At 37.0% G+C, this 25,851-nt stretch overlaps 1 protein-coding gene across 3 annotated transcripts in view; it reads right to left on the bottom strand.

The window, feature by feature from the left end:
* Nucleotides 1-1,973: 1,973 nt before the first annotated feature.
* UPRT (uracil phosphoribosyltransferase homolog) overlaps nt 1,974-25,851 on the bottom strand; it is a 39,629-nt gene continuing 15,751 nt past the window's right edge. For 2 of the 3 annotated variants that reach the window (XM_032251315.1, XM_032251317.1), the window contains exons 2-7: nt 19,836-19,878; nt 16,928-16,997; nt 15,802-15,864; nt 13,492-13,653; nt 12,445-12,543; nt 1,974-3,178 (exon numbers count right to left, since the gene is read on the bottom strand). In XM_032251315.1, the coding sequence (XP_032107206.1) occupies nt 3,072-3,178; nt 12,445-12,543; nt 13,492-13,653; nt 15,802-15,864; nt 16,928-16,997; nt 19,836-19,878 (544 nt within the window). In that variant the 3' untranslated portion in view covers nt 1,974-3,071. Of the gene's footprint in view, nt 3,179-12,394; nt 12,544-13,491; nt 13,654-15,801; nt 15,865-16,927; nt 16,998-19,835; nt 19,879-25,851 lie in introns of all 3 variants that reach the window. The other variant, XM_032251316.1, reaches the window with a different exon arrangement.

Genomic DNA, 25,851 nt, shown 5'->3' with positions numbered 1-25,851 from the left:
AAAAAAAAAAAAAAAAAAAAAAAAAAAAAAAAAAAAAAAAAAAAAAACCAGTAAAGTTGCCTTAGAAGGAGCAGACAAAAAAAGGGAAAGTCAGGAAAGTAGAAGACTTGAACAACACTATCAACCAACTTAACCTAATTGACATTCACAGAACACTCTATCCAAAAACAGCAGGATAAAACACACTTTTCAAGAACACATGGAAGATTTACCAAAAGATACTATATTCTGGGCCATAAAACAAGTCTCAATAAATTTTAAAGGATTCAAAGAAGAAGTATATTTTGTCACCACAATGGGATTAAATTAGGAAGCAATAACAGAAAGAAATCTGGAAAATCTTGTATTTGGAAATTAATTGGCATGCTTCTAAATAACCCTGGGACAAAGAAGAAATGAAATGAGAAATGAGCAAGTATTGTGATGTAAATGAAAATGAAACATACTATAACAAAACTTGTGAGGTACAGCTAAATCAATATTTATAGGAAAACATAACATTAAATGCTTCTATTATAAAAAAAAAAATGTCTGAAATCAAAATGTGGTCTCCAAAACATCAGCATTAGCATATCATGGGAAGCTGTTAGAAATGTAAATCCTTGGACCCTAACAGAGACCTACTGAATCAGAAGCTCTAAGGGTGGAGCCCAGCAATCTGTGGCCCTCTAGGTGATTCTGATGCACATCCAAGTTTTGAGAACCACTGCATATACTACTGGAGTGTTGTTTTCATTGTGCTAGGGTGTGTTCCCCAGTAAGGAATATACACAGTTTATACTGCTCTGAAGTTCAGATCACTTAAAAACAACAGAGGATTGTTGAAATCTCTGACTAAAACTTATATTTGTTTCTCCTTTTCAGTTCTATCAGTTTTTCTTTATGTGTTTTCAAGCTTTGTTGTTAGGAGCAAAACTTTTAGGACTGTTATGTTCTCTTGATAAGTTGACTCTTTATCATGAAACATTCCATTTTTCCCTGTTATTATTTTGAAGAGTCTGTTTTGAATAGTCTTATTTTGAATAGTATGTTAATCTTGTGTTAAATTTAGAATATTTAGAAAATGCCCAACGCTTGAAGAGTCCTGCAAGTGTTTAACCCTACAAATAATGCCTCATTTGCTATAAAGACCTAAATTTCAAAAGCCACAGGTATAATTTTCTTGAAATCTAAATAGGAATAGAAGAGAAACATCGGGGGGACTATGACTTCATTGCATACTTTCTACTGTTCATTCTAGGCCTTTCATGTGGGAACCAAATGTAGTCAACTAACTCTCTATCAAGGAACAAAGACATGTTAAACCTAAATGACTAGTAATACAAAAATAATTTGCTTAAAATATGGTTTTATATCTACGCTTGAATATAAATTGTCTGACGTCTTCGAAAGTCACCTTAAATGAAATACTGAAGCCCTAACATAAGCACTAATTTAAAAGCACTAACTCCTATAGTGGTAGGCATCATCTTTTCAACTAGCTCGATGCACTAATCTCAAGCGTATCTGTTCTTCATCTAAATTTGCTGGTTCATATCTGTCCTGGGAGGGGGAGTTGGAACTTTTGGCTTTAACGGGCTTTAGTTATAGCTTCTACTAGTCAGGAGTAAACAAAATCCACACTGTATTACGATAATTAACTGACAAGTATAGAAGAGAATTTCAGTAACAACTTGAAAGCAACATTTGCCATGGAAGAACTGTAATATGGGTAATCTACCTATTAATCTCAATTTATTATATGACAGTCTTCAAAAATAAAGGGAAAAATATACTGAAATTCTTCTAGTATTCTAGTCTCCAAAGAAAAAATATAACCCAATCTACACCAGGCTTCCTTCCTCTCCCCTAATCTTTGGTGATTTCATTGGCTTTGGTTTTTTCTAAGACATTTCCTTCTGTGCTTTTGAACAGAGGCCCACAACATGGCCTATAGGGCCATGGGAGCATAATTAATCAAGTACTCAGCTAGCCACCACTATTAAAATGTTTTAATCTCAACGTAAAATGAGATCAGAGTTTTACAAGAGATTTCAGAACACGAACATTGATTTCCAAAATTGTTTCTCTCCCTTTCAGAAGCATAAAGATGAACATACACAAATCTTAGGAGTTTTTATAAAAAGCATGGTATTTTTTCTATTTTAATACATCTACCATTGACAAACATGCAAAATAACTAATTCCAAATCAAAGGTCTCTAGCAGAAACATCCAAATTAAAAATGAAGCATTTAAATTTACTTGATGGCCATGAAATTCAGCAAGAAACCACCCTTTCTCCTACACTTCAGAAAAACCACCAATTCCTTCCTGGAGTATTGATGGCATCAACAGTGCTTGGCTCTCTCTCCCTTGTCAGCATCCAGACATACCTGGTTCAATCTTGTAAATTAATGTTATAGTTCCAGTTACCGAAAATGCCCCACCATCTTCTTCACTGCATTTCAGCTTAGCAAGGCACCTACCGACAATGCACAGCTTGGGAAATGAGCAATGAAGAACATAATGGCCTGAGAGTTACCCATACATCCTAGGTCTGCCAATTGAGTTAGAACATTAATAGGAATGTAAAATTCCAGGAGACATTCATTTATTCTCCTCTCCAAGTTACTAGAATAAACAGTATCAGAAAGAAAACAGTAGAAGAATGTGGCAATAGCCACATATATGAAATCTTACTAGAGCTAAAACCAAACTAAACAAAATGCAAAATACAATGGGACAAAGAACTGGCTCCCATTTGAGTTTTACTTGTGGCTTCAAGCAACCTCCAAACTAAGAGGCTCATAAATTAGGAAATAATTTTAATGCTCTGAGGGCTCAGTAATTTATATTAGGGTATTATTAAAATTTATGTTTTATAAGAATTGCATGTACTTCATTATTGAATTTGGTGCTAACAGTAAAGAAATAACTAAATGAGATATAACCTCCAATATACCCACTTCTAAAACTAAAAAGCATTTTAACACATTTTTTTCTGGCACCCTCAACTGAATCAGTAAAACAAATAGAAAATCAAAACATGATTGTAATATTACACGAGATAATTCATTTTACTTCAATAACTTAGTCTGTTCCAAAGTATTTCTGTCCAAAATGTGTAGGTGCAACAGGATGAACTTCAGTAGTTAAAATTGTGATCTCTGGAAACTCCTGAATGATTGATTTGGCACCTTCAAAAAAAAAAAAGAAAAGTTATTATGGTAGAATGTTTTGGTAATACCATTTGTAATTCAGGAATTTTGAAATTATTGTCACTAGGTCTAAAATTGACAGAAGACAGAGAGCAATGATCTTTGGATACCTAATCAGACTTGGTTAATCTCTTCCTCTTTATAAAGTCTGAAAAGCTTTGACAGTAGTCAGACTATGTCCTCTCCATCTCATTAATAAATTATTAGAATTATTATTTTATGCTCAAACTGAAAAATACAGTTATAGCAACTTTTCCCATGAAGAGTTTTTTTATTTTATTTTAAAGGTGACTGTAATAGAGTGAATATAGTCCTTTTTAAAATGAGGATCACAGGCCAGGCAGAGTGTCTGAAGCCTGTAATCCTAGAACTTTATAAGGCTGAGGCAGGAGGATCACTCAAGGTCAGGAGCTTGAGACCAGCCTGGGCCACAAAGCAACACTCTATCTCTATTAAAAAAAAATAAAGAGGATCACATATAAGATGATGGTTTCCCAACTGAAACTCTATGAAACAAGCGCAATGTTTCAAAGTGTCCTTGTTTTTCACAGAAAAAGCTGGAGTTGTCAGAGCATGCCAGCTTTTTAGAAGTTAGGACTCTAACTTCTGGAGAGGGGAATAGGTAGGGAAAGGAAACAAGGACTAGAATCTTCACTGTAGAGTAATTTGGCCTAAGAAGAAATATGAAAATATGTAAATGACTCACAATAACTGAATGGTTAAATAACATATAGTCAAAGGATATGATGTAACTGTTAAATCATGATTTTGGGAAATATTGAATGGCATCAAAAATACACATGGTAAATGTAAAAAAAGCACTAAAAATAACAGCATTAGAATCATGTAAAATGTTATCAACAAGCTTAGATATAACCGATACAAATGGTGAGTATTTTAATTACCCTGTCAAATTAAAAAGCCAAGCAAAGCTGCCACAGAATAAGATTTTTCAGCTAAAATGTCAAAGAATAGTACACCAGTCTCATGTATACTATTGGAATTTAAAAGAGTGCTTTTCTATTCCCAAAGGCAAAATTTTTTTAAATTATTGGATTCTCTCAATGTTGTCAATGCCACCTGCATTATACATATAAATGATAACTAAGCAAATCACCCTTTGTTACCAGCAACATTTGAATTACAAGTAATATTTGGTTATGAAACAGCAAAGTAGTCAAACAGGCCATAATTCCTATACAATAACAGACCAAAATAAGCTTTCCCAACTAAATATACTGTTGCCTCTTCAGAACTGGCTAAGATTTAGAAATTTTGAAATGAGAAAACACTTGACTAAAGAAGTCATATATTGACCTTTTTAAAAATTATGAATCAAATACAAATTCATTGTAGAACATTTGAAAAATACCAATTTAAAGCTTAAAAATAAAACAAAAAGCACTTAGAATCCCACCAGCCTAAGATAACAACTATTAATACTGTATGTGCATTTTGAAACCAGAATTCAAAAAACATTGTGTGTCTGTCTAGCCTCTCATGCTAAGAAAAGATTTATTAGGTACCATATTAAATCCAACTCTGATATTGTAATTAAAATAGTCATAATTTTTACTGATCGTCTCTAAACTTGGTGATAACACTTTATAATATTCTAATGCTGTTATTTTAATACTGCTTTTTCCAATTGTCATGTACATTTTTGATGCCATTCAGTATTTTCCAAAAACATGATTTAACAGTTACATAATAGTACATCCTTTGAATATATATTATTTATTTAACTATTTCCTTATTCTGAGTCATTTGTATGCTTTCACATTTGTTCTTATATGAAATAACTCTATAATAAACATCCAGAGCTAATGATCCTAAATATATACACACTCAATACAGGAACACCCAGATACATAAGACTTATAAAGAGACTTAGACTCCCACACAATAATAGTGGAACACTTCAACATCAATATTAGACAGATCAATGAGACAGAAAATTAACAAGGATATCCAGGACTTGAACTCAGATCCAGAACAAGTAAACTAAATAAACATTTATAGAACTCTCCACTTTAAATACACAAAATATACACTCTTATCAGCACCACATCATGCCTACTTACAGGTTTAAATGAAATATTGGTTGGCTGCTTGTTTGTTATTTTCTTCCCTCATTTTTTTTCTGTCTCCATTATTAAGCACAATTATTGGTATACAAGAGGTTTTCAATACCCATTTTTAGACTGCATTCTAGCCTGAGCAATAAAGCAACACTTCCGTTCTCTCTCCCTCTTCTCTTCCTCTTTCTTTCTCTCCTTCATTTTTTTTCTTTCTTTCTTTTTTCTAAAATAATAAACATCCTAGAAGGTAAATTTCTACATGTACCTATAATTATTTTCTTAAACCACATTCCCAATTGTTCTATAATGTATGGCACAAAAAAAAAAAAAAAAAAAAAACCTAGAATCTTAAGTTTTCCATTCCTTCTGGCAATGGAAAACACACAGTCTCACTGCCCTTTGAGCAGAAGGCTAACTTTAAAAACTTCTGCTTTTTGCTTCACACTGCAAAGGTTACTTGAGTAAGACTACAGGGCTAGCTAGAACCTCATGTTTCTTGCTGTTTGGGAGCAGTTCTCAGGCTCAGATGGGGAGCCAAAGTGAATAGGAAAGCTTCCGTCATTTGAAGGCCAAACCAGGAAAAAAAACATAATTCTTTTTTTTTTAATTTAATATTTTCAAATATATATTTTATTGTACTTTAGGTTCTGGGGTACATGTGAAGAAAATGCAGGATTGCTGCATAGGTACCTACATGGCAATGTGGTTTGCTGCCTCCACCCCCATCACTTACATCTGGCATTTCTTCCCATGTTATCTCTCCCCAACTCCCTATCCACCACTATCCCTCCCCTAGTTCCCCCCAACTAGGGAACTAGAGGACCCCAGTGTGTGACGCTCCCCTCTCTGTGTCCATGTGTTCTCATTGTTCAACACCCACCCATGAGTGAGAACATGCGGTGTTTGATTTTCTGTTCTTGTGTCAGTTTGCTGAGAATGATGGTTTCCAGGTTCATCCATGTCCCTACAAAGGACATAAACTCGTCCTTTTTTATGGCTGCATAGTATTCCGTGGTGTATATGTGCCATATTTTCCCTGTCCAGGCTATCATCAATGGGCATTTGGGCTGGTTCCAAGTATTTGCCATTGTAAACAGTGCCACGATGAATATACGTGTGCATGTGTCTTTATAATAGAATGATTTGTAATCCTTTGGATACATACCAAGCAATGGGATTGCTGGGTCAAATGGAATTTCTATTTCTAGGTCCTTGAGAAATCGCCACACTGTCTTCTACAATGGTTGAACTAATTTACACTCCCAACAACAGTGTAAAACTGTTCCTATTTCTCCACATCCACTCAAGCATCTGTCTTCAGATTTTTTAATGATCGCCATTCTAAATGGTGTGAGATGGTATCTCAATGTGGTTTTGATTTGCATATCTCTAATGACCAGTGATGATGAACATTTTTTCATATGTTTGTTGGCCTCAACTATGTCATCTTTTGAAAAGTGTCTGTCCATAACCTTCACCCACTTTGGAATGGGTTTGTTTTTTTCTTGTAAATCTGTTTTATTTCTTTGTAGATTCTGGATATTAGCCCTTGTCTGATGGGTAGATAGCAAAAATTTTTTCCCATTCTGTTGGTTGCCAGTTCACTTTAATGACTGTTTATTTTGCTGTGCAGAAACTCTGGAGTTTAATTAGATCCCATTTGTCTATTTCGGCTTTTGTTGCCAATGCTTTTGATGTTTTAGTCATGAAGTCCTTCCCTATGCCTATGTCCTGAAAGGTTTTGCCTAGGTTTTCTTCTAGGGATTTTATAGTGTTAGGTCTTATGTTAAACACTTTAATTCATCTGGAGTTAATGTTAGTGTCAGGTGTCAGGAAGGGGTCCAGTTTCTGATTTCTTCACATGGCTGGCCAATTTTCCCAACACCATTTATTAAACAGTGAACCTTTTACTCATTGCATGTTTTTGTCAGGTTTGTCAAAGATCAGATGGTTATAGATGTGTGGCATTGCCTCCGAGGCCTCTGTTCTGTCCCATTGGTCTGTATCTATGTTTTGGTACCAGTACTATGCTGTTTTGATTACTGTAGCCTTGTAATATAGTTTGAAGTCAGGTAGCATGCTGCTTCCATCTTTGTTCTTCTTGCTTAGAATTGATTTGGCTATGTGGGCTCTTGTTTGGTTCCATATGCAGTTTAAGGTGCCTTTTTCTAGTTCTGTGAAGAGGGTCATAGGTAGCTTGATGGGGATAGCATTAAATATATAAATTACTTTGGGCAGCATGGCCATTTTCATGATATTGATTCTTCCTATCCATAAGCATGGAATGTTTTTTCATCTGCTTGTATCCTCTCGTATTTCATTGAGCAGTGGTTTGTAGTTCCCCTTGAAAATGTCCTTTACATCCTTTGATAGCTGTATTCTTAGGTATTTTATTCTCTTTGTAGCAACTGTGAATGGCAGTTTGTTCTTGATTTGGCTCTCTTTAAGTCTATTATTGGTGTATAGGAATGCTTGTGATTTTTGCACATTGATTTTGTATCCTGAGACTTTGCTGAAGTTGCTTATCAGCTTAAGGAGGCTTTGGGCTGAGATGATGGGAACTTCTAAACACACAATCATGTCGTCTGCAAATAGAGACAATTTGACTTCCTCCTTTCCTAATTGAATACCCTTTATTTCTTTTTCTTGCCTGATTGCGCTGGCTAGAACTTCCAATATTATATTAAATATGAGTGGTGAGAGAGAGCATTCTTGTCTAGTGCTAGATTTAGAAGGGAATGCTTCCAGTTTTTGCCCATTCAGTATGATATTGGCTGTGGGTTTGTCATAAATAGCTTTTATTATTTTGAGATACATTGTGTCGATACCTAGTTTATAGAGTTTTTAGTATAACGGTCAGTTGAATTTTGTAGAAGGCCTTCTCTGCATCTATTGAGATAATCACGTGGTTTTTGTCTTTGGTTCTGTTTACGTGCTGGATTACATTTATAGACTTGTGTATGTTGAACCAGCCTTGCATCTCCAGGATGAAGCCTACTTGATTGTGATGGATAAGCTTTTTGATGTACTGTTGCAATCGGTTTGTCAGTATTTTATTGAAGATTTTTGCATCTACGTTCATCATGGAGATTGGCCTGAAGTTTTCTTTTCTTGTTGAGTCTCTGCCAGGTTTTGGAATCAGAATAATGTTGGTCTCATAAAATGATTAGGGAAGGATTCCCTCTTTTTGTGTTGTTTGGAATAGTTTCAGAAGGAATAGGACCAGCTCCTCTTTGTATGTCTGGTAGAATTCAGCTGTGAACCCATCTGGACCTAGCTTTATTTTGGTGGGTAGGCTATTAATTACTGCCTCAACTTCAGCCCTTGTTATCGGTCTATTCAGAATTTCATCTTCTTATGGTTTAGGCTTGGGAAGGTGCAAGTGTAAGTGTCCAGGAATTTATCCATTTCTTCCAGGTTTACTGGTTTATGTGAATAGAGTTGTTTGTAGTAATCTCTGATGGTAGTCTGCATTTCTGTAGAATCGGTGGTTACATACACTTTATCATTTTTTATTGCATCTTTTTGATGCTTCTCTCTTTTCTATTAATCTGGCTACTGCTCTATTTTGTTGACTTTTTCAAAAAACCAGCTCCTGGATTTATTAATTTTTTGAAGGGTTTTTTGTGTCTCTATCTCCTTCAGTTCTGCTCTGACCTTAGTTATTTTTTGTCTGCTGCTAGCTTCTGAGCTTATTTTGATCTTGCTCCTCTAGCTTTCAATTTTGATGATATCGTGTCAATTTTAGATCTTTCCTTGCTTCTCATGTGGGCATTTATTGCTATAAATTTTCCTCTAGACACTGCTTTGTGTCCCAGATATTATGGTACGTTGTGTATTTTTTCTCGTTATTTTGAAGAACATCTTTATTTCTGCCTTCATTTCATTGTTTATCCAGTCAACATTCAAGAGCCAGTTGTTCAGTTTTCATGAAGCTGTGTGGTTCTGAGTTAATTTTTAATCCTGAGTTCTAATTTGATTGCACTTTGCTTTGAGAGATGGTTTGTTATGATATCCATTCTTTTGCATTTGCTGATGAATTATTTTCTTCCAATTATGTGGTCTATTTTAGATTATGTGTGATGTGCTGCTGAGAAGAATGTATATTCTGTGGATTTGGGGTGGAGAGTTCTGTAAATGTCTATTAGGTTTGCTTGGACCTGATCTGCGTTCAAGTCTGGGATATCCTTGTTAATTTTGTCTCATTGATCTGTCTACTATTGACAGTGGAGTGTTAAAGTCTCCCACTATTATTGTGTGAGGGTCTCAGTCTCTTTGTAGGTCATTAAAAACTTGCTTTATGTATCTGGGTGCTCCTGTATTGGGTGCATATATATTTAGGATCAATAGGTCTTCTTGTTGCATTGATCCTTTTACCATTATGTAATGTCCTTCTTTGTCCCTTTTGAGTTTTGTTTAAAGTCTATTGTTTCAGAGACTAGGATTGCAATTCCTGCTTTTCTTTTTTTTTTTTTTTTTTTTCTCTCCATTTGCTTGGTCCATCTTCCTCCATCCCTTTATTTTGAGCCTATGTGTATCCTTGCATGTGAGATGGGTTTCCTGGATATAGCACACCAATGGGTTTTGGCTTTTTATCCAATTTGCCAGTCTGTGTCTTTTGATTGGGGCATTTAACCTATTTACATTTAGGGTTAATATTGTTATGTGTGAATTTGATCCTATTTTGATGCTAGCTGGATGTTTTGCCCATTAGTTGACACATTTTTTTCATTGCATCAATGGTCTTTACCATTTGGTACATTTTTGGAGTGGCTGCTACTGGTTGTTCCTTTCTATGTTTAGTGCTTCTTTCAGGAGCTCTTGTAAGGCAGGCCGGGTGGTGATGAAATCTCTGAGCAACTGCTTGTTCGTAAAGGATTTTATTTCTCCTTCGCTTATGAAGCTTAGTTTGGCTGGTAATGAAATTCTGGGTTAAAAATTCTTTTCTTTAAGGATGTTGAATATTGGCCCCCTCTCTCTTCTGGCTTGTATGGTTTCTGCTGAGAGATCTGCTGTGAGTCTGATGGGCTTCTCTCTGTGGGCAACCTGGGCTTTGCATTTTTTCCTTCATTTCAAACCCAGTGAATCTGACTATTATGTGCCTTGGGGTTGCTCTTCTTCAGGAATACCTTTGTGGTATTCTCTGTATTCCCTGTAATTGAATATTGGCCTGCCTTGCTAGGTTGAGGAAGTTCTCCTGGATAATATCCTAAAGAGCGTTTTTCAGCTTGGATTCATTCTCTCCGTCACATTCAGGTACACCTATCAAATGTAGATTAGGTCTTTTCACATAATCCCACATTTCTTGGAGGCTTTGTTCATTTCTTTTTACTCCTTTTTCTCTCATCTTGCCTTCTCTTTTCATTTCATTGAGTTGATCTTCAATCTCTGATATCCTTTCTTCTGCTTGGTTGATTCGGCTATTGAAACTTGTGTATGCTTCACGAAGTTCTCATGTTGTGTTTTTCAGCTCCGTCAATTCATTTATATTTTTCTCTAAGCTGTTTATTCTTGTTAGCATTTCCCTAAACGTTTTTTCAAGGTTCTTAGTTGTTTTTCATTGGGTTATAACATGTTCTTTTAGCTCAGAGAAGTGTTATTACCCACCTTCTGAAGCCTGTTTCTGTCAATTGATCAGACTCATTCTCCATCCAGCCTTGTTCCCTTGTTGGTGAGGAGTTGTGATCCCTTGGAGGAGGAGAGGCGTTCTGGTTTCCAGTGTTTTCATCCTTTTTGTGCTTGTTTCTTCCTATCTTTGTGCATTTACCTACCTGTGGTCTTTGTAGTTGGTGACTTTCAGATGGGGTCTCTGAGTGATGTCCTTTTTGTTGATGATGAAGTTATTTCTTTCTGCTTTTTAGTTTTCCTTCTAACAATCAGGCCCCTCTACTATAGGACTGCTGGAGGTCCACTTCAGACCCTACTTGCCTGGGGATCACCTGCAGCAGCTGTAGAACAGTAAGGGTTGCTGCCAGTTTCTTATTCTCTTTGTCCCAGAAGGATACCTGCCAGTTGTCAGCCTGAGCTCTCCTTCATGAGGTATCTCTTAGGGTACAGGGTGGTTGGGGAGCTGCTTGAGAAGGCAGTCTGTCCCTTATAGGAGCTCAAGTGCTGAGCTGTGAGCTCCATTGTTCCATTCAGAGCTGCTGGGCAGGTACATTTAAGTCTGCTTCAGTGGAATTCATAAGCACCTTTTTTTCCCAGGTGCTCTGTCCTGAGATGGTGGGGCTTTATTTATATGTCCCTGATGTGCTGCTGCCTTTCTTCAGAGATGCCCTGCCTAGCAAGGTAGCCTAGTCACAGTCTGCCAGCAGAGGCATTGCTGAGCTGCCGTGAGCTCTGCCCAGCTGCTGTGTGAACTTCCTTGTGGTTTTGTTTACAGAGGTATAGTTAGAACTGCCTCAGTAATGGTGATCTGCCTCAGTAATGGTGGACCGTCTCTGTAATGGTGGACTGCATTGGTAATGTCGGACTGCCTCGGTAATGGCGGGCTGCCTCGGTAATGGTGGATGTCCTTCCCCCCACAGAGCTGAACCACCCTGGGTCCAGCTGTGCTTGCTGTGAAACTCAATCCAGAGCGTTTCAGATTGTGGGTCTTTGTGGGGGTGGGACCCACCAAGCCAGATCACCTGGCTCCCTGTTTCAGCCCCCTTTTTTTCAGTTGAATGGGTGACTCTGTCTCCCAGTCATTCCAGGCATCAACTGAAACAGCACCCAGATTTTTGTGAGTTTTTGTGTGGAGACCCACTGCTCCAGCTGAAATAGCAGTACTAGAGACTTGTGGCACTTTTCCACCTGGGAATCTTCTGGTCTGTAGGCAGTAAAAATTCATTTGGAAATGCAGAGATCACTCACCCTCTGCATTCTCACTGGGAACTACACTCCAGAGCTGTTCCTATTCAGCCATCTTGGATCATCTCTCCCCTGCAATTCTTTTAAATGGGGTTAGCTCATACTTCTCCATTTGAATTTGAACAGTAGAATGGTATAAAATGTTATCACTCAGCTTAGAGATGACAAACACAAGATAAAATTACCGAAACTTGATTCAGATTTAATGTGAAAGCAGATTAAACTTTCCCTCAGGATATGAAACTAGAAAATGCATACTTACCCACCTCAGGACTATCTGAAGCCCTATTTACTGCCTTATGCTGAACTCACCATGAGGCGTAGAGAACAGGCTGAGTAGGATGATAACACTGGGTTGAACTCCATGTTCTATAAGAACCTTTACAGCTTCAATTACAGTATTTCCAGTGCCTGAAAGCAAAAGATAACCAAATGCATTAGCCACCTTACCATTTATTTTAAAATGTCTTTTTTGTTTTTTTGAGACAGAAAATCACTCTGTCACTCAGGCTGGAGTAGAGTGGTATGACCTTGGCCATCCTCCCACCTCAGCCTCCCAAGTAGCTGGGACTATAGGCATGTGCCACCACACTCAGCTGCTTTTTCTATTTATTGCAGAAATGAGGTCTCCATATGTTGCCCAGGCTGGTCATGAACTGGGCTCAAGTGATCCTTCCACCTCAACCTCCCAAAGTGCTGGGATTACAGGTGTGAGTCACAGTACCCAGTCACAAAATGTCTTTTAACAGTCTTTGAAGTAAGAGCAATATAGCAATATAATATAAGAAAACAGCATGCAAAACTTCATTAGAAGGTATTTGTTCTTTATCCATGCTATATTCAATAATGGACATGACACATACACTTCTCAGTTATCAAATACCAAGCCCTAAAATCATTTAGTATGTGAGGTATCAAATTTAACATATTCCCTCTCATCTGCCTTGAAGACTATGCCAAGTGTTGTCTGAGTAAGCTTAAGAAAGAAAACAGAATAGCAGGAAAAAATATTACCTACAGAGAGAATACATTCTAAAGGAAAATCCCTGCTGTACTCATTAAGCGAAAGAGGAGATATGTTTCAATATGTTTTCTGCCTTCCATATATTTTGCTTCATTAAATCCTTTGTTTTGATGTGTTCAAAACAGAAGGTTTTTGGGGCTAATAAAGTCTGACTACTGTATATTCTCTTATTATACAATAAAATCTCTACAGGGAACTTCCCAGGGCAGTTTTCTCAACTGAGAAAAACACGTTAAGAAACTATTTTTGCCTTTTATATAAGGGTACCTAGGAGGCAGGCACTACATTCAATTTAAACCCTAACCAAAGGTTACAAATAAATTGAAGCCACTCACTGAGAATTGGATACATCAGAAGGACTTTTCTCCGGTAAATGTCTGGGGGGAATTTGGCATAATACACTTTGGCTCTTTGTGTCTCCTCATCACTCTGAATCAGGATCTTTCCAATTCGTATGGATCGACAGCAGTCTCGTAAACCTTGTTCCATTGCCTCACCTTGAAGAATTAAAAAGAAAGAAAAATGATTAGGGGAAAGAGAGAGAAAGTCCAAGAATAGTCCAAAGTAGAGTTTGTCACTATTATTAATACAAAAAGGAAGGAAGAAGAAAGTAATTATTTTGAAGCTGACAGCTTTTATTTCCAATATGCTCATATTTCATACCTGGTGTATGTTAATTGAAACCAGGTTAAGGGCTGGTTTATGAAACTAGGATAAGCTGGTTTTATTGCTGGCTTACAAGTTTTAGAGCTGTCATGCTTCCATGATTATAGGAAATAAAGCATTTTGTTGAGTAGCTCCCTGAGCTTTTTTAATATCAGGAAGAATTTTATCTCTGTTATTTTAAATAGGCCTTTAAACCACCTAAATTTGTGACTTTGGGCTGAGAAAACACAAAAGATTTGTGGAAGAATAAAGGCTGTAGATCAAAACGTTTCATTTTAGGTCAAGGTAGCATCAGGGGACATCGCTTAGCTCAACAATGACTTCTCAACAGTATTTTGCTGCAAGTAGTGAAAAAGTTGTGTATTGTTCCCCCTCTCCAAGGTAAAAATAACTAGCACTACCATCCTTGGTTTCTGAACACAGAGCTATTTTTGAGTCTGAATTCCTTTAAGGAAGTGTTTGCCAAAAGGCAATCATTCTCATGTCATCTTCAAGATTTTAGGCCATATCAGAATTCTACCAATACTGGCATTTACTTAACATTTTTCTTAAATTAACTGTTTTCATTTAAATTTATTTTAAGAAGAAACTATATCACTAGTAAAAACATAATACCAGTTTCTAATATATATGAAAATCAACAAATGGCTATTAAGGTTATAAACAATTCTGTACATCACCACAAGTCATCTGGTATATAGTCGGGGTGCAAGGACCATGCTGGTGCCTTTAGGGAAGAAGCTGAACTGAAACAGAAGAAACTGTGCCTTAAAAGTCCATTTTCTTTACCAGTTTTTAAAAGCTGAACATCATTGTCCTGAAATGCTATCAATGTTTAAGAGCTGCCTCCTAGAAAAAAGGAGCTTAAAGTTCCTAGTTTACTTGAGGCATTTAATTGTTCACAAACAGAACTTCATAACCAGAAGAGGAAAGTGAATGTTTATACGTTAAAAAATTAAACTATATGTATTCAGTGCAAACAAGTGGAGCTTCTACCACTTATGCAAAAAATATAAATCTTATATAAAACAATTAAGTTTGCAGAATGAAATAACCCCACATAACAGGCATAGGTCTAATCACAGGCAAATGATTTTTCTATATTGGTTTAGAAGGAGACTAAAACATAAATACAACATTTGTAAGACCAGCAAATGGAAATACCTAGAGTTAATGACAGTAAAGCACTTTTGCCTATGTGGTCACATAGTCATCATATATAAAATTTAAAAGTATCAGGCCAGGTATAGCAGCTCATGTCCATAATCCCAGCACTTTAGGAGGCTGAGGTGGGAGTATCACTGGAGGCCAGAAGTTTTAGACAGCCTGGGCAACATAGCAAGACCTCACCTCTACCAAAAAAAAAAAAAAAAAAAAAAAATTCTTTTAAATTTGCTAGGTATAGTGGCACGTGCCTGTAGTCCTAGCTGCTCAGGAGGCTCAGGTGGGAGGGTTACTTGAACTCAGGGGTTTGAAGTTACAGTGAGCTATGATCACACCACCATACTCCAGCCTGGACAACAGAGTGAGGCCCTGTCTCAAAAAAAATTAAAAATATCAAATGAGTCAATTTAGTCCAACAACAGAAATAAAAACAGAAGAAATATTTTCTACAGTCAGGCATTCAAAGTTCTGCAGGCCTGAATTTACACCACATTCCCTCAGTCTTCAAACTACCCTGTTCTCCCCAAGATAGTATCATCACATCATCACATCTTCCTATCCTCCCCTGAATCTCTTTGAAAGCTGGCTTGCCCATGGGGACACTCTACTAGGGAATATGCTCTGTAGTTAAAATTAGCCAAACCTAGCATCACACAGGCCATGACTCCACAGCACCATGAGGATAGATAACACAGGTGGTGAGATTCAACTGAAGACAAGCTGCAATTATGACAGACAAGCCTGCCTCTCTTCTGGAAAACAGCAACCATTTCTATGCATACAAAGAAACAAAAATCACACACATGTGAACCTACCGCTTCTCATTATGCTGACCCCACAATTTCCCTTCTCAAATTTCACTCCTTCATACTTGTATCCTGTTAGGAAATAAAACCAAAGAATTTATCTTTCATCACTGGAGCAACCTGCTTATTTTAAAAAGTTTCTATGGTTTAAAGTAGATGGGCACAGAGCAACCCTTGTTCAGACACACTGTATAATGCCTGAGATTCCCTGTGGAAGTAATGAGATGAGCCATGATTTATCAGTTATTTCTTAATTCTTCATAAGAAACCTGTGGGGATAATTGGGAAAGGCAGACTTCATCGAATGGGAATAGGACTTATTATAACATGATATTCACATGCACATTCTTCAAACTGAATTCAAAGGAGAATCACTGCACTCCAAGAATACTAAACACCTCATCAATTCAAACTGGGACCCCACTGTGAGCCACAGCAGAAAGCCTCCTCATTCCTTTCTTCCTTATGAGCCTCCATTCTGCCTTAAAAGCAGAAGAAAGTGGCTGAAGTAGTTATCAAGACATGCTCAACCCTTGATCTCATCCAGAATTTATGTCAATTATGATGCAACAAGCTCAGTCCCCAACTTTCATAAAGTCAACCATTTGAATAGAACAGTTTTCCATTATTTACTAAAGAACCAAATCAGAATTTCAAATCCCTGAAACAGAGATCTTTGACTACTTTCTATTCAAGGGTAGAACAAAGTACCCTCTCCAATTCTTATCATCTTTAGTTTTCTTTTTACTTTCTGTTCCTTTTTAACGTGGAATTTCAATGCCAAGACAGACTTGCCCATTTGTGCACACCAGCAGCTTCCCCATAGAGATGAAGATATGCTGCCAGCAATTCTTAACTCTGGTCCCAATGGGCCGTCATCAGAGGCAACACCTGCATGCTGAAGAGTATTTATTAACATTTAACTTGAATTGACAAGCAAGCCATTAATAAAAAGTCATCTACACAGATTTCTTTCTTAAATGCCTGAGTGTTTTTTAAAGATGTTTTAAAAAACAGCTCCACCTAGGCTTCTCATTTTGCATATTTATTTTACTTAGACTGCTTTACTTCTATATTTCCCCATTCTACCTCAAAATTTTTATGAGTAAAATTTGAGAATAACAGCCCTAGTTACCTGTTGGAGTGGTCACCATGCATTCTTTATATGGCAGCTGATTCAATCCCTCTTCCACAACAAGTCTGATCTAGAGGGTCAAAGGAAGAAGAAGTTGAGAACCTGCTGGGAATCTCCTGTTAGCTGTCAGCTTCAGGAGCTGAACAGTAGGCAGAGTCATGAACACACTAGGCAAAGGTTACACTTATGAAGGCAGGAAGGGGTCCCCTATCATGTGTTAGATACAGGGATAGATCCAAATGCCATGCTACTTGCTGCTAGGTATCCAACCTCAGATAGGCACATGACTGGCACCAAAAGGCTCCAATATGCCTTTGGATTCTCATTCTGTCAGTCAAGAATATGAGGGACACAAAACTCCAGCAAGTGATAACAGTCATGGCAGGCACTCTTAAAAGTAATATACTTCTGGTTATTCTGGAAATAGTGCCCACTGGGAATTTCTCTGCTTTGTTCAGTATCTTGGAAATCGTTAAGTCAGATTATTTTTAACAAAGCCCCACCATAATGTAAATAAAGCCTGAAACTTCTTTAGAGGAAATAAATGAGTGCCTGGGCTGAACCAATTTACTGAGCTTGAAGGGGAATCCAGTAAAATGCACTGGGTCTTCTCAGCTAAAGAAAAGGCTCATATCAATTGTAATGTGTGGTACAAAGGAAAGCATCACTCAGAACTACTGGAAGAGCCTCCAAAAACAAGATATAGTAATCCTATTAACAACCAGAGACAACTACAATAAAAGTAGTGCTGAGTCTGCAATGCACATTTTATCCAATCAATATTACATTACTGATTGAGAATCTGCAACAGCAGGCAGAAGCACCAGGCCCCATGTTCTGTTATCACAACATATAATAACACCCTGCTGCCATTAAAAGAATCAATTCTAAATAAGCCAAGATATTATCAGCCTGCAGCATCAGACAGAGGGCACAGGGACCTCATGAATACTCCATATGTGTGCATACTCACCCCCAGCCACCACCTTCTGTGGAGATTTATGGTTTCTTTAATGACAAATTACAATGGTAAAAGAGGATTCTTTTCTTTGTAGAGCCTAGACGTTTTCCTCCTAGTAACAGTCCTGTAATGAGTCTTACTTCCTATCCACATCCCCTCCAACACTAGGACAGAAATTAATCTTCCCAAGTCTTACAGGAGAGCATAAAATCAGAATAGTGACTAAAATATTAAGAACTTAAGGATGTGAGGGCCAAGGAAGCCAACCCTGACAAATTCAGGATAAAATTCATGTTCACTATGATGGGACCCTTGTGCTGTAGGAGACAGCGTACTAGAAATCCTCAAGAAGGTAAACCTAAAGAGCTCTAGTCTCTACCACAACCACAACAGACCCTTTTTCACCCCATATCAGGACCTTCAAAGCTACCTGCAGAGAACAGAGAGAGGTACAAATCGTCGTCCCCTCAGGCGAATTATGCCATTGGTCCTTGCTATTTCAATGGGCTAAGATTATGCTTGCCCTTTCAGGGAAGCATCCTACAATCACTATGAACTTAATTCCTACTTTCTATAGAAAAAGAGCATAAGAACAGCAAAAGAAAGAGGAACCATTTTCTACCAGTAAATACCAAAACAGCAGCCATTAAGATACAAGTTCTTCAAGACTGTTCTTTTGGTTTGATAAAAGCATAAAAGACAGAATAACCTAACTTTTGCTCCAGGAATGTCAACCACATTTATCTTGGTACTATCCAAGGGTTATTACTGCCACTGAAAACTCAAATAATTTTAAATAAAATTGGTCTCTGAACCAAGAATATTTATGGCCAAAAGCAGAACAGGAGTTCTCTATACTCTTTTGGAATAAATTCCTTAGGCAAAACCTAAATAAAAAGTTTCATGCCTTTTTTTCATATTCCTTTTAATCATCTCTTTTAATCTGTTTATAACTTTGAGGCTAAGAAGCCATGTTCATTCCTTTCTTTCCCAAATTCGTACTTAGTTTGTAAATCTAATATTTAGATTGTAAACACCATGAGATTAGGGACCATGCCTACATTCTTCACTATTGTATCTCATCTCTCCAGACACAGCCTAGCACAGTGCCCGATTCACGTAAGTTTAGTGAAATAGATTCATGAAATATATATTCGTAAAATATACACTAAACTTCATGAACATACACTACACATAAATATACATTATATTTATATGAATATAAATATACACTAAACTTTCCTGAATGTAATATATTTTCTGCTCTGGATTAAAACTAATAACCACAGTGGAAAACGTGTCAACCTCACTCCCAAGCACTGAGCATGCTTAGATCTTAATACAAGAAGAAAACACAGTGCTTACCCTGAAGACAAACCAATTTGGGATGAGACCCTCCCAGATCACACTAGCTAAACAGAATTGGGCTTTGTCAATCCTTAACAGGAAGTCCCTGAGGAAAGCATAGACAGTCAAATGTACTATTTCACATGTGAAGCATAGTTCAGTAAAGATGAGGCAAAATAAGCACCACCTCCCTGCCCACATAAACTATAAGAAATGTATTAGTTTTTGTACATTCACTGAATACCACAAGTGTAACTCTAAGTTCTTCTTACATTTTTGGTTTTCTTTTAATGTATTTCACTGACCTAAGAGAAGGCACTTAACAATTGCTGAGAATCAAATTACCAAGATCCAGTTGAGAGGCAATGGTAACTCAGAAATACAGGAAATTAGTTCATGGGCAATGTTTTTAGGTAAAAGGTATTGAAGCAGATCTTTAATGCAACAGTAAAACAACACTTCATAAGCCTAGCAAGATGATGGTTACTTAGTACAATCTCTTTCAGTCCCAGAATGCTCTAGAACAAAAATACTCCTTGGTCTACCATGATTATATCACTAGGCAAAACAACAAAATGAAAATGAAAAGCCTCCACCTACCAAACGATCCGCAGAAAACATGAAGTCCCCTCTACTGGCTGTCCTAAAAAAAATAGTACAAGTTTTAGTCTAAATTAGAGCTTTAAGGTAAAATTTTATTTAATATGTACAGTAACACTGATATTAAGACCTATAACATACTAACGGTTTAAATGCTTACATGTACAGACTATTACTGAGGCAGGATACTTTTTACTAGGATATAGGCACCTAAATGAGATGACTTGATAAATAATGAAAATGCTTACTTGATACAAACATTAGAGACTGGAGCTGAAAAGATCATGCAGTCCCCCACTGAGCTGCCCAAGTACATATTATTCAACCAAGAGATGAACAAGTTACCCCTGGAGGGTGAGAGCAAGCCCAGAGCTCAAGTTTAGAGGAACCTTTGCAGTAAGAAAAGCAGGTTCTCCCCATCGTCCCCCTCAATTCACCTTGATCTAAAACCCATATTACCAAGATAAGTAACCCATCTACTTTGTAATCCTTTTTGTAACTAGAGTGGTACAAATAAATAAATCGTCTACTTTTGCTACTGCTTTCAAAAACATATAACCTAATTTCTGAGATCTCATTCTCAAATAATTGATAATTTGTTCTTTTTGACTGTTTTCTCAAATGAGTACTCCATTCCCTAGGTCTCTCTGCCGTTTCCCTGTCCAATTCCTTCTGGTCAATATCCTAAGGTAAGCAAGTAATAATAATCCAGGGCTACATCTACCCACAAGCTGTTAACAAGCCAAAAAGGAAATGTTAAACAACTGAGGTTATTTCTGTACATTAAAATGTAGTATTGTTCCTCATCCTTTTTCCATATAAGTTAAATGATCTGACTGAATGGATTGATTTACAGCTTATGTACTTAAAAATCCCCATCTGCCTACCTATGGACTATCTAAGGCATTCTCCAAAATAGCATCAAAATGATATATGAAAATACATATTATTTCAGTATATCATTAATTTCCACTCTTTTTATCCTCAAGCTGCATTTGATTTCTCTGACATGGAAAAGCAATGAAATAGCCCTGACACAGATGGCATGAGATATCTTAGAGTAACCACAGTTCTATCATATTACAGATATTAGCTCTCTAAAATATAAATCACAATTGAACAATAGCAAGAATATAGGTCTGTGTTGTTTATGTACACAAATTCTTTAAATTCAGAAAACTCTATCCACACATACCTACACACACAGAGCCCCTTTAAAGCAGCCTCAATTTCATGGACTGTGGTTGTCAGATGAGACTATACGAATACACCAGCACCTTTCATATCTATAATTAATCTTCACTACATGTTTGTCAAGGAAGTAAAAAGCAGTGAACTACAAAAAATACTGAAACCTACTGCTCTGTTTGCTAGGTCTATACAAACTTACCTAGGCAGCCAGAACATAGTTATGCAATAAGGAAGAAGTCTGGATTTGACTTAAAGACATATATAGTGATATACATTGGGAGACATCTGAAATGTCTGTTTTAATTTCTGAACAGTTATACATCACTTTATTACAGAGAAACAATATATTAGGTTATCAGAGTTGCCCAAATTTGTTATTTTACTTTGGAATCAAACATTTTAACACCTTTCACATTCTCCCCAACACCACCACCAACAACAACCAAAAAAAAAAAAAAAAACTTCAGCTGACAACTTTTGCATAAGCACCAACTTTGTCCACAATCCAAAAAAGGTAAACACGGGCTGGGCATGGTGGCTCACGCCTGTAATCCCAGCACTTTGGGAGGCCGAGGCGGGTAGATCACGAGATCAAGAGATCGAGACCATCCTGGTCAACATGGTGAAACCCCGTCTCTACTAAAAATACAAAAAATTAGCTGGGCATGGTGGCGCGTGCCTGTAATCCCAGCTCAGGAGGCTGAGGCAGGAGAATTGCCTGAACCCAGGAGGTGGAGGCTGCGGTGAGCTGAGATCGCGCCATTGCACTCCAGCCTGGGTAACAAGAGTGAAACTCCGTCTCAGAAAAAGTAAACACTATGAGATCCTAACATGAGCTGTCCTCTCTTGACAGATATTCCACCTCCAATAAAATCATTTACCACTCCAAGTAACTCTTCTACAAGCTGTAATTACTTACCTATTTCCTGCTGTATAGACAGAGTTCAGATCCATACTATTCATTTATTCATTTTAAATCAATTTAGGAATTAAAGTATATCATAATATAATAAGTTCACCATATTTTTTAATTCCACAATGGCCTTCAATATCATATTTAATTCTTTAACATTGTTAAGACTAGAGTTTCATAAAGCAGGTATTTACTTGTTGGATCAATGAAGCTCAATGTATTCTCTGAGGCTCTATTTTGGAAACAACACTAGGCTGAATTATTTCTTAATAGGGATGTTTAATATGAACCAGACTCCAGGTCTTTTTCATTCCACATATTTCATTTTAAATCATAACTGTAATTGCTCCTACTGGAAACAAAGCTTTGAAAAACATATTTGTTATCTTCTATCTGATAATAGTTCCAAATAAAGTCTAATATAAAACTATCACAATGTTAAAAACACACAGTCACACATTCCCTGGAATATTTTTAAATATATCTAAATAATCAAATATCAAATATTTAAACAGATAATGTCATCCAAGCACTCGTAATCCAAAGTACAGAAATCTAATTAATGTTAAGCTGAACAACTTTTAAATTGTACAAAACCCAAACAGGCTTAGCAATGCAGATCTAACCATATCTGGGAACCCACTTTTCTTGACATCTCCTCACATGGACAAATGTGTCACACACCTGTAGCAACAAGATGAATGCCAAAGGCAGTCATTTTAAAAAGTGATCTTCACACTGAAACAACAACAACAAAAAAATGAGATTCATACTGGAAGCCAAATCTTCATTTTTAAATTTAATTTCTTTTTTTTTTCCTCCATTTATTTTATTGCATTTTAGGTTTTGGGGTACATGTGAAGAACATGCAAAATTGTTGCATAGGTACACACGTGGCAGTGTGATTTGTTGCCTTCCTCCCCATCACCTACATCTAGTATTTCTCCCCTTGCTATCTCTCCCCAGCTCCCCACCCCCCCCCCGTCCCTCCCCTATTTCCCCCCAACTGACCCCAGTGTGTAGTGCTCACCTCCCTGTGTCCATGTGTTCTCATTGTTCAACACCTGCCTATGAGTGAGAACATGCGGTGTTTGATCTTCTGCTCTTCTGTCAGTTTGCTGAGAATGATGGTTTCCAGGTTCATCCATGTCCCTACAAAGGACCCAAACCCATCGTTTTTGATGGCTGCATAATATTCCATGGTGTATATGTGCCACATTTTCCCTATCCCGTCTATCGTCGATGGGCATTTGGGTTGGTTCCAGGTCTTTGCTATTGTAAACAGTGATGCTTTTATTTTAGATTCAGGGGGTACATGTGCAGGTTTTTTAACCTGGGTATATTGCATGTTGCTGAGGTTTGGAGTACAAATGATCCTATTACCCAGGTACTTAGCATAGTACACAACAGTTAGTTTCCCAACCCTTGTCCCCCTCCAACATTTCCCCATTTAGTAGTCCCAAGTGTGTACCATTGCTGTCTTCATGTCCATGAGAACCCAGTGTTTAGTTCCCATTTATAAGTGAGAACATGCAGCATTTGATTTTCTGTTCCTGCATTAATTTGCTTAGGATTATGGCCTCCACCTGAATCTATGTTACTGCAAAGGACATGATTTCATTCTTTCCTATGGCTGCATAGAATTCCATCATACATATTTACCACACTTTCTTTATCCAATCCACTGCTGATGGGCACCTATGTTGATCCCATGTCTTTGGTATTGTGAATACTGTTGTGATGAACATACAAGTGTGTGTGTCTTTTTGGTAGAACAATTTGTTTTCATTTGAATATATACCCAGCAATGGGATTCCTGTGTCAAACAGTTTCTAGTAATTTGAGAAATCTTGAAACAGCTTTCCACAATGACTGAACTAATTTACGTTCTCACCGACAGTGTATACGCATCTCCTTTTCTCCACAGCCTTGCCAATATCTGTTGTTTTTTGACTTTTGAATAATCACTATTCTAACTGGTGTGAGATGGTATTTCATTGTGGTTTTGATTTGCATTTATCTGATAATTAGTGATGATGAGCATTTTTTCATCTGTTTGTTGGCTGTTTGTATGTCTTCTTTTGAAAAGTATCTCTTCATGTCTTTTGCACACTTTTTAATGGGGTTTTTTTTTTTTTTTTTTTTTTTTGCTTGTTAAGTGTGTTTAAATTCACTATAGATTTCTGGATATTACACCTTTGTCAGAGTCAGAGTTTCTGAATATTTTCTTCCATTCTGTAGTTTTTCTGTTTACTTTGTTGATTGTTTCTTTTGCGGAAAAGAAGCTATTTAGTTTAATTAGGTCCCACTTGTCAGTTTTTGTTTTTGCTGCAGTTGCTTTTGAGGGTTTTGTCATAAATTCCCAAGGCCAATGTCAAGAAGGGTAATTCCCAGGTTTTCTTCTACAATTCTTGTAGTTTGAGGTCTGACATTTAAATATTTAATCCATCTTAAATTTTGAACATGGTGAAAAGTGGGGGTCTAATTTCATTCTGCTGCATATTGATAGCCAGCTAGCCTCACACCATTTATTAAGTCAGGTAACGTGATGCCTCCAGCTTTGTTCTTTTTGTTTAGGATTGCTTTGGCTATTCTGGCTCTTTTGGGGTTCCATATGAATTTTAGAATCGTTTTTGTTGAATTCTGAGAAAAATAATGTTGGTAGTTTGAGAGGAATATCATTGAATCTATAGAGTGCTTTGCACAGTGTGTTCATTTTCCAAAACTGATTCTTCCAATTCATTAGCATGAAATGTTTTTACACTTGTTTGTGTCATCTAAGATTTCTTTTAGCCATATTTTATAGATCTACTTGTAGAGATATTTCACATCCTTGGTCAGATGTATTCCTAGGTATTTTGTTGCAGCTATTGTAGTGGAACTTTTATTCATTTATTTACTTTATAGATATGGAGTCTCAGTATGTGGCCCAGGCTGGTTTGAACTCCTCAGCTCAAGTGATCCTCCTGCTTTGGCCTCCCAGTATGCTGGAATTACTGGCATGAGCCACCATGTCCAGTCCTGTAAATATGATTTTGTTCTTGATTTGGCTCTCAGCTTGAATATCATTGGTGTATAAAAATGCTTGATTTTGGTACATTGATTTTGTATTCTGAAACATTACTGAAATCATTTATCAGTTTCAGGAGCCTTTTGGTGGAGTCTACAGAGTTTTCTATGTATAGAATCATATTGTCCATGAAGAGAATAGTTTGACAACTTCTTTTCCTATTTGGTTGCCTTTTATTTATTTCCCTTGCCTGATTGCTCTGGCTAGCACTTCCAGTACTGTGTTGAAAAGGAGTGGTGAGAATGAGCATCCTTGTCTTCTTCCAGTTTTCAAGGGAAATGCTTCCAGTTTTTGCCCATTAAGTACAGTGTTGGCTGTAGGTTTGTCATAGATATATGACTCTGATTATTTTCAGATATTTTCCTTTGATGCCTAGGAAATAATGTTTTTTTGAGGGGTTTTATAATGAATGGATGGTAGATTTTATCAAAAGCTTTTATGCAGCTGTTGAGTGATCATATATTGATTTGCATATGTTGAATCTTTGCATCCCAGTAATGGCACCTACTTGATCATGGCAAATTAACTTTTTGATGTGCTGTTGAATTTGGTTTGCTAGTATTTTTTTGAGGACTTTTGCATCTATATACATCATAAGTGGCTTGTAGTTTTCTTTTTTCATTGTGTCTTTGCCAGATTTTGTTATCAGGAATGATGCTGGATTCACTGGATTCATAGAATCAGTTAGAGGGAAATCCTTCCTCCTTGATTTTTTGGAATAGTTTCAGTAGACTTGGTATCAGCTCTTCTTGTATGTCTGCTAGAATTCAGCTATGAATCCATCTGGCCCAGGGCTTTTTCTTAGGCTGGTAGGTTTTTTATTACTTGTTCAATTTTCGAAA

The sequence above is a fragment of the Sapajus apella genome, unplaced genomic scaffold, assembly GCF_009761245.1.
Source record: "Sapajus apella isolate SASKATOON/1434 unplaced genomic scaffold, GSC_monkey_1.0 scaffold75, whole genome shotgun sequence".
Classification (NCBI taxonomy): Eukaryota; Metazoa; Chordata; class Mammalia; order Primates; family Cebidae; genus Sapajus; species Sapajus apella.
The sequence above is the reverse complement of the archived record's forward strand: the minus strand, read 5'-3'. Positions and strand labels throughout refer to the sequence as shown.